Below are 10610 nucleotides of genomic sequence, written 5' to 3' on the forward strand. Positions count from 1 at the left end.
TCATAAAATTGCAACCATGTTTTTAATAAATAAAATCCTATCACATTACTTAAAAAACTATTTAAAAAAAAAAGCATATCTCAAACTCCAAAATCACATTTTATGCATATTGCATATCTCACTATATTTCTACTTCCATTAATTACAAGAGATAAAACTTAAAGGTCTCTTCATTGAAATGCCCAATATCAACTTCAATATAAAATCCTTAGTTCTCATTACACGAGAAAGTATACCATGTTTCAGTAATACCAACTCAACATTTGTTTTGGTATTTCCTACCTAATAAATGAGTGACACCTGTTTCAAAAAATCATATCAGACTACTCCACTAAATGATTAATTTATCTTCCTGATAGTATAGAAGATTGTGATTAATTTATTGGAGTAGTCTGATGTGGTTTTTTTGAAACATGTGTCACTCATTTATTGGGTAAGAAATACCAAAACAGATGCTGAGTTGGTATTACCGAAGCATGGTATACTTTCTCCTCACTACACTCCTCATTCAATTAATGATAATGTAATGGACCTATACTGGATTTTACTAGATTTTATTGATTTATGGTCTAACTAAACAATTGAACCAACTTAATGGGTATGTACTTAATTAAGTTATATTGACTACTCATTATTCTCATCATTATTTAATGTGGGACTTCACTCACACGTGTAATCCAACAATCTCTCCTTCATGTGTGGGTCTCTGCCTTTCTATGGGCTTCAAGACCTCTCTGTGAACCATGAACAAGTCCTACTTGCTTCCCATTGCTTAATGGGTCTTTCCCTTCACTTAGTTCATCATCCATGGGCCTCCACATGTCAACTCCGCACATCTTTTATCCTCCATCGGAACCTCGCACTTCATTGTTGTCTAGCACCAATGGTAACAATACTCTTTTGTTGGGTTTTTTTCCAAGATCGTTTTTGTGGGCTTTATGAGCTCACTTGGTTCAATATACCGTCCTCGCTCCAACTGCGAAAAGGACCCACCCTGCTCCATTTGTGAAAGGGCTTTAAGTATACACACCATGTTTTTGCTTCAACTGTGAAAGGAACCTCGATAACCTTGATACCTTTGCTCCATACTACCACAGGCTCTAATACCACTTGTTGGGGAGATAAAAACCTTAGGGAGCTTCCTTGAATAATTGATATAATATGACACATTTTAACCTAAAATGCCTAAACTCAATGGGTATGTACTCAATTATGTTATATTAATTACTCATTCTTCTTATCATTATTTAATGTGGGATTTTACTTACATGTGTAACCTAACACTTATGTATTAGTTTACCTAGTTAATGGTCTACCCTGAGAAATTTGCCCATTTTTAATAACTATGACTGACATGTTAAACGAAAATAAAATAATATTGTTAAAAATCTCAAAATAAACATAGGCACATTTGGTTTATTGAATGGAGATTACATTAGAATTAGTAAACTTTATTACTAGGAATAGAAGATATTGTAATGGAATAACTATTACCATTCATAAGTTTGATTGTTACATATGGAAAGTTTCTAAAAGATGAGGTATACAAAAAATTTATATTTTTGAAAATATATTAATTTTAAAACCTATTACATGCACTAAGGAATTGTTATTACAACTATTTTAAGGAGGAATAGCTATTCGGATTTAGATCTTTTAGAGTTCCTAAGATAATCTACCACATAGAGTTTTCTTAATTTGAACCATTTATTTTAAAATAAATGGTTTAGAATATACCATGTCATTAATCCATTGATAAAAATCTTAAAATAAGAATAATGTTAGAGATACAAACTATTTGACAAATTTTTTTACAAATTGCTGATGTGGTGAATGATTATTGGTAAATGAAAAAGTGACATTAATAGGAGGCCTAGATGAAAACTAATAAAAGGTTGACCACATCAATATTTTGTAAAAATGTTGTAAAATAGTTTGTGCGTGTAACATTACTCCTTAAAATAAATGCCATATCAACTACAAAAATGGACACCTCAGAGGAATTAATACACTTGAACTCTAGAAGATTTGAATCCTAATTATTACACTTGAACTGTTTTTTGAGAAACAAAAATAATAACTATTCAATTAAATGAGTTATTATAGCATACCAGACATATCCATAGTAATATTGCCAAATGGCATAACAATTTATGATGGGAATCCTTATTTAGTTACCTGCCAAGACAAGGTGGATTCTATTTTCCAAGCAAAATAAATAGGCAACCTACCAAGATCTGCATTAATCCTGCCCCTTACACTCCACACATTGTGTATTCTTAAAGGGTAAAATTTTGAGAACCAAGTCTGGATGTCAGATTGATTTAAAAGAATATAATTTTTATTATTATTTATAACTCAAATAGTTGAAGTAGGTTTATTGAAGTGGCAGAGCAGTAATAATATTATCTTTTATGATGCTCTGTTATAGTATGTATTTATTTATTTTTTGATTGATGCTCTATAGTATGTATTAATTAGTCTACTACCGATTTTGGTAAGAATAGTATTCTGAAATTTAAAATTTTGATTCTCCCAACTTAATTTAATTGGACCATAAAACTTAGAAAATTCCGTATTATAAAAAAATAAAATAAAATAAAATAATGCTATTTCTGTCTATTAGCTTTATAAATTAGCCTTCTAGATCTCGGTTCACTAACCCAAACAACCCCCGGTTTTGCTCTCTATCTCTCTCTCTCTTTCTCTCTCTCTCTCTCTCTCTCTCTGTGCAGCAGGACTGTGTGAGATGCTATCTAATTAGTTAGACTGATTTGATACTGCAAGCTTTTGTCTTTGATTACCACCATGGCCATGGTGGTGCTCACAATTCTCTTGGCCATATTCCTATCGTTGTTCATTAAAATTGCGTATGACACTCTCTCATGCTACTTTCTAAACCCAAGACGCATCAAAAAAATCATGGAGAAGCAAGGAGTGCGTGGCCCCAAACCTCGGCCTCTCATAGGCAACGTCTTGGACATGGCCTCCTTTGTAGCCAAAACTACCTCCCATGACATGAACTCTATCAACCATGACATCGTGGGTCGCCTTTTACCACATTACGTCGCGTGGTCCAAACAATATGGTATTGCTAGCTAGCTACTTTCATTTTCCCCTCATTAAACTTTGCATATATATATATATATATATTTATAGTTTGTACTTAACCATCTGAGCTCTAGTCGCGATGGTACTTCGGGGTCCACATCCTCTATGGGAGAGGAACAGACTTCTTCCGTAAGAGTAAATAATTTTTTTTTTCTCCACGTGGGTATGTTTGGCTTCAACATCCGTGGACACTAGTCCCGATGTATATATGTGTATATCTTCCTCTTTCTATTGTTATGTTTTAATGAATTCTTGTTCATCTTTTCCTCATACTAGCTTGTTTGCAATATTAGGAAAAAGATTTATATTTTGGAATGGGGTGGAGCCAAGGATGTGCCTGACGGAGACTGAGTTAATAAAAGAACTATTGTCCAAGTACAGCACCATGTCCGGTAGGTCATGGCAGCAACAACAAGGATCCAAACATTTCATTGGGAGAGGTGTATTAATGGCTAACGGCAAGGATTGGTATCATCAGCGTCACATCGTTGCTCCGGCCTTCATGGGAGACAGGCTTAAGGTATGATAATATATGATAAGACTGAAAATTGTTCTCAATGATATTGCAATATTGCCACAACCCCACTTTTCACTTCAAAATCAAATTTTTTTATTTTTATTTTTAAAATTTTATTTTTAAATGTTCGAATTAAGAATGTGATAAATTGATGGTTGGTTTTCATTTTTCTAAAGAGTTATGCGGGGTACATGGTGAAATGCACTAAGGAATTAGTCCAATCACTACAAAATGCTGTAGAATCAAGCCAAACAGAGGTGGAAATTGGTGAATACATTACTAGACTCACTGCAGATATAATATCTAGAACGGAGTTTGATACTAGCTATGAGAAAGGAAAACAAATATTCCACCTTTTGACAGATTTGCAACGGCGTTGTGCCCAAGCAACTCGCAACTTATACCTTCCCGGAAGTCGGTAAGTTACATATATGGATATATAGTCATGCACACAAGTCTTTGATATCTATACCATGTGTTTTTTTATTTTTTATTTTTTTTTTTTAACCGGACGATTCTACCTTTGATAGATAGGGGATATTTCTTTTACGCAATCTGATTTTCTTGTTTCTACTTTTGTAGATTCCATCTTTTTACTTTAAGCTTATGTAGTCTTTATTTTCTGTCCATCACTTTTAAGAGAGTTACAATATCTAAGATATTTCTAAGGATTTTTCAATTAAATTAAACATCATCTATCACGTAATCATTATAAATGCGTCAGCAAAACCAACCCCCTAAATAAAAAAAAAAAAAAAAAGTCATCCAGCATAGCATACAAAAATTCAAAATCCTTAATATATTTATGATTTTTTTCAGGTATTTTCCTAGTAAATATAATAGAGAAATAAAATTATTGAAGATAGAGGTGGAGAGGTTATTGATGGAAATAATTCAAAGCCGAAAAGACTGTGTAGAGATTGGTCGGAGTAGCTCATATGGGAATGATTTGCTGGGTATGCTCCTTAATGAGATGCAAAAAAATAAAGATGGTGGATTCAGCTTAAATTTACAGCTGATCATGGATGAATGCAAAACATTCTTCTTTGCTGGACATGAAACCACTGCCCTCTTACTCACATGGGCCATCATGTTACTAGCCAGCAACAATTCTTGGCAGGAAAAAGTTCGAGCTGAGGTGAAGGAGGTTTGCAATGGTGAAACTCCCTCTGTCGATCATCTTTCCAAGCTCACCTTGGTAAGCAAGAAATGATTATTATTATTATTATTATGGGTGGAGTTCCAAGAAATTGAGTTATGTTATGATTACAATTATTTTTATATGTGAAGTGATAAATTTTGATTATGATAACATTACTTTTTCATATTATCATCATTAATACTATTTTTATTATGTACTAATCAAAATAAAATATACATGAGATTGGGACAAAACATGTAAAATATAATCCTAAAAACATCAGGAAGTAGTGACAATTGGCAATTTGCCATAGCCCCTAATAAACAGTGCTTACCTATATATTAACCAAAAATAGCTCTTTCGCAAAAACAAATAGTACCTAACAGATCCTACTTCTAGCACTACTGCACTAGTAGCAAATAGCAATTGCTATTTTCTTTAGTCATAAACTCAGGGATATTTACTTTTGATTTGTATGTAATGTCAACCATGGTTTAACTTTTTAAAATAATCAAAATGGTATTGAAGAAGTCCAGAATCCTCATTATGTGCCGTCAGTTGGTAGGTATATGTATATAGTTTTTTTTTTTTTTTTTTTTTTTTTTTTTTTTTTTTTGAGAAACTGTTATATGTATATAGTTAATTGTGAAAATGATGGTTTTTATTTTTTTATTTTTTTTATCACACAGGTCCAGGTTTATGTAACTTTCTCTACCTTTTGGCTAACATCAAATTCAAGTCTTAGTTCTTCAATAGTAGTAAAAAAAAAAAAATGTGCGATGGACATAGCGCCGCTTTTCTTCCCCTTAGTAAACTAAATCCAAAAAGGAAAACTGAGGACACTGGCTAGTGCACTCAATTAATTACTCCCCACTTCAGAGTCTGAGAGGACAAACCTAATATAAAATTTTGAGAGTCAGAAATGATTGTTTTAGTGGCTTAGTTGGTATTGAAAGGAGACCAAAAATGGTCAAAGTATGTGGCATTGCCTTTGTAGGCAGAGTTTTAAAAGTTGTATTAGTGACATAACGTCATAAAAATGTTTGATTTAATATATATATTCATATATATATATATATATATTTTTTTTTTTTAAATTGTTACGAGTCAGAAGGAAGGATTTCAATCCTAATTCTTCTCATAAAATAGATCCATCAATGCCATTGAACTAAATCCTATCTTTGAATCTATTTCTCAATTCTCATATTATCTTATTAGAAATATTCTTGCTTTCATTAAAGGGTTTTTATTTTTTATTTTTACACAATTTTTAAAACTTGTCTTTGCAGTTGAATATGGTAATAAATGAAACTCTTAGACTCTATCCACCAGCTACTGTTCTACCTCGAATGGCATTAGAAGATCTTAAGCTAGGTGACCTGCATATCCCAAAGGGTCTATCAATATGGATTCCAGTGCTTGCAATTCATCATAGCAAAGAATTATGGGGTGAAGATGCAAATGAGTTCAACCCAGAAAGGTTTGCTTCCAAGTCATTCACACCTGGCCGGTTCATTCCTTTTGCCTCAGGCCCCAGAAATTGTGTTGGCCAAGCTTTTGCCATGATGGAAGCTAAGATCATATTAGCCATGTTGATCTCGCGGTTTAGCTTCACTATTTCAGAGAATTATCGTCATGCTCCTGTTACTGTTCTCACAATAAAGCCCAAGTATGGAGTTCAAGTATGTTTGAAGCCCATAAGCACTTGAAACATACTGATTTTGAAGTCGTATAGAGAGCTTGTGTTTTGACGAGGGAGTTTGGAATGAGTGTTTTGATATAGATTTTAAATGCTTGAAGTCTTTTTCAATTTAACCAAAGTTAGAGGTAATAGATTCAGGGAAGAAAATATGCTATTGTAAGAATTACAAATGAAATGAAAGAAGCATTATGATTTTGGTTTTGGTCATCTGGTGTTATATAATCGAAGGGCCATAAAGTTATTTAGGGGTCAAAACAAGCACTTATTTAAAGTTAGGGGCTGTTTAGACGTGCCTAAAGTCCCATTAAAAAAAAAAAAAAAAAAAATCAAAGAAGCGAAAACATAAGGTGATGGGTTAATAGTGTTTCTTCTTTAGCTTGGATGCTCCCCAGACACTTATAATGGTAATGTGATTCTTCTATCTTTTTCTTCAAATCAACTGATTTAACAAATGCTCAACTTTTAACATTTAAAAATAGACAAAGGTAAGTGTTTTTTTTTTTTAAAAGAAATGGGTAGGGTCAAGTTGTTTTGCTACAGATATGATGTGCTAAATTATGAGTAGCAGTTTATCACTTTCATATTAATTAACTATTTTTTTTCCAACATGCACAATTTATTACATTAAAATTGTGCCCCAAAAAAAAAAAAAATTTTTATTCTTACATTTTCTTAATATATTTTAGGTTCAAGTCTCAAAGGGTGCTAACTCAGCCAACCTATCAAATGCTAACAGCAATCTGGGATTCCGCTCCCCCCACTACTAATTTCTTTTTTGTTTCAACTTCCATGTTCTTTATTTCTCCTCTGTCCCTGCCTAACATGCTTCCTACGAGATATTCCTACCTCACGCTCCTCTATTGGGCGTGTCATTAGCCAGAACACAACACAAATAAACCCCACCCCCACCCTCCCGCCGGCTTCCCCTTCATTTTTTTTTTTTTAATAATTATTTTTAATAAGTACTTTGTACACTCATGACAAGATTTGATCATAAGACATTTGCTTTGTAATAATTACTCTTTACCATTAAACCAAAATATTAATTGGTTTTAGTGTAAGGGGGATTTGAATACACATCATTCATTTTATAATAAGAAATTTTATCAAGGTTAAAAAAAAAAATTCACTAATTGAGATAACTAAAACCTACTTTTAATTAAGAGTTATGTTAGGCACCTCCTTAGAAATATTTATATGTAGTAGGTTTAAACTGTTATCTTATTTTGTGGCCTAAAATTTTATTTTATTTTGTAGCTTAGAGATATCACAATCTAAACTGTTTGTATTATTCTAATCAAGGTTTATTATATTATCTAAGAAATCATAATTCTACCTATGGACATTACTTACTCCTAAGGTTAGCTCATGATTATATATATATATATATATATGTATGTATGTATGTATGTGTGTGTGTGTGTACGTGCAAACACTCATGAGAGAGACCGTATCCCCGGCCCTCCAATTTTCTAATTGGGCCAAACTCGTGTGAACAAAAGTACTCATATTGGTGCGTTTCAAAATGAACATTCTACTATTTATATTTTTTTGCCCTAATTTGAGGGTTTACAATAGAGACATCACTTATTTTAATTAAAGAAAAAATTAAAAAAAAAAAATACCCAAAACATATATAATTTTTATTGATATATTTGAATGTACATCATTTGAAAAATATATAGAATATTACATGGCTTTGATCTTAGATACAATCTAAGAAGAAGTACATTGCTTGGATTCTAGTTACAATCTAGAAATTGGAAAGTAATTGGAAAATCTTTAATCTACAAATCATTGATCTAAGTTCAGAGGTTATGTTACAAGAAAAGAATATGTTAGGCACTCACCTTACTCAGTGAAATTGGTCTTTTAGATTATGGTGGCCAATAGTTATATTATATCATCCAAATAACATATCATAACATTCAAGAGAACATCATCCAGAATTTAAATAAGCATTCATGTAAGCATGGTGAAAAACCTTAATTAAAACATACAGTCAAATTTGAAAAAGTTGGAAATTGAATCATGGTGATTATGTGTGTGTGTGAGGTCAAAATCCTAATTTAAACATGTGATTCTACTATTATAAATCAAAGGCATGGCAACGTGTTTACTATTAGGTCAAACCCCTAATTCTAAACATATGACCACATTATTTGAATTAAAAGCAGGGAAACATGTTTATTACCAAAATAATTAACATCCTAATATCTAGCATGCTAGCATAAAAGAACATGGGAAAAATATTCAAGAACTTAAGCATAGATATTCAACAATATTTAATATAAAATCATACTTGAATCTAAATTGCTAGGATTTAATTAAAAGAGAGGTTTAAGAGACCATATTGCATGCATTAGCACCCCAAAAGAGGAGGAGGTTCCTCTTAGAGGTTGTTAAGGAATGAGATAACAATGTGAAGGTTTGTAAACTCAAAACCAATAGGATTTGATGTTTATCCCAAGAGGGTACCTTACTTTGTTTCTTCCTCTAAAATCCTAAAAATAATGGAGGTACTCCAAGAGAGTCTTTAGAGGAGTGAGGCAACAATTTGAAGTTGTAAACTCAAGACAAGAGGACTCATGCTTACCCTTCTATTGATTTGAGGACAAGAGGACCAAAACACCAAAGGAACTTTCCTTATTACTTCCTCTAGATCTCTAGGGGATTCAGAATGGTATTGGCGGAGTCCATTTATATTGAATGTTAGAGGATTTTAGAATAAGATTTGATTGACGTGGGACTTGAAAATTTCTGAATTTGGACTGAATTTCAAAGTTACGAAGGTTTGACCTAAAAGGCGAGCAAGCGAAAAACCAAAGTGTGCATTTGACTCCAAATTAAAAAGTCATCTTATTTTACTATTCAATTTATTTATGCTACTATTTATAGGCTCCACTGTACTTTTTGATACTATTAATGAGTTTCACTATACTATTCTAGCTAACTTTTACATTTATCTACAATACTTTCAACAAAAAATTTTCAGTTTCAGCAAAATAAACGAATCCCAAACAGACCCAAAAAGTAATAAAATTGAGTATTGTTTGGACCATCTGTTGATTGACAAATGGGCCTAGTAACAACTTATCCACTTGCTTTTTACACGACTTTTTCATCAAATGCATTTATTCCTCCAAATCTCAACCATATCAACCCCTACTTGGACCTCAAGTTTAGCTAATTAACTCCCAACTTCCTTAATTCAATCCGTTAATAATTAAACTAGTGTATAATCCGTGCACATCCATGGGTACATTTAAAAACAATTACAATTACACATATATATGAGTTCAAATTATACCTGGTGTAAGAGTTGCAACTTACAGCTTTTCTAAGCCATGAATTTCTAAAATATGTAATAATTTTTCATTATATATATGATTTAGAATTTGATTAGATTTGGAAAAGTCACTGAATTTAAATTGGACCAATTAAAAGCAAGTGTTTGTAATTACATGTGATTGAGACTCAATTCATGCAAATGCATATTAATCATTAAAACTTGATCTCATGATATCTTTCAATCTAATGATTCAATTGAGGCCCATGACTTGTCATTTTGATTGTTGTGACTTCAAGATTTATTTAATGTAATACATTTGGAAATCAAATAGTCAAAATTACAATCTTACCTTTGGGATGTGAAATGACCATTATGTCCTTAGATGAGGTTAAATGTGAGTTGTAAAATATGGTGTCTATAATGTGGGATAGAATCAAGTTACACTTAATGTAACTTTAAGCCATATTATACCACTTGGTAAAACCAAACCACATTAATTCATTACATTCTCTCCTAATTTTTTTTTTCAAATTTTAATATAGAATTCTGTATTTTTTTTAACCTTTTAAAATTACATAAAAAATTAGGGAAATAAGAATAATATAGCATAGTAAAAATAATTTAAAATTTTAAAAAATCAAAAAAATAATAATAATGATTTTTTCCCCATGGTTGATCTAAACCAATTAATAGGCGACAAGGCGACAAAATCATTAACTAGTCGAAGAAAGCCAAGTACTTATCATTTTGCCTCATGACAAATATTATATGTGAATGTCATAGGGATAGTGCAGTCTACCTTGATGGTTAGGAACCGCAAAACCAACCAAGCACGGGTCGCCTGGTG

The 10610-nt window shown here is 31.9% G+C and overlaps 1 protein-coding gene across 1 annotated transcript; it reads left to right on the forward strand.

Moving 5' to 3' along the window:
* Positions 1 to 2666: 2666 nt before the first annotated feature.
* LOC112025852 (cytokinin hydroxylase) lies at positions 2667 to 6678 on the forward strand. Its single transcript, XM_024058536.2, has 5 exons — positions 2667 to 3088; positions 3405 to 3631; positions 3805 to 4046; positions 4448 to 4826; positions 6059 to 6678. Exons 1-5 carry the CDS (start codon positions 2809 to 2811, stop codon positions 6476 to 6478), a joined length of 1548 nt encoding a protein of 515 aa, XP_023914304.1. The 5' UTR covers positions 2667 to 2808; the 3' UTR covers positions 6479 to 6678.
* Positions 6679 to 10610: the final 3932 nt, after the last annotated feature.

This window comes from Quercus suber, unplaced genomic scaffold (assembly GCF_002906115.3).
Source record: "Quercus suber isolate HL8 unplaced genomic scaffold, Cork oak 2.0 scaffold_594, whole genome shotgun sequence".
Taxonomy (NCBI): domain Eukaryota; kingdom Viridiplantae; phylum Streptophyta; class Magnoliopsida; order Fagales; family Fagaceae; genus Quercus; species Quercus suber.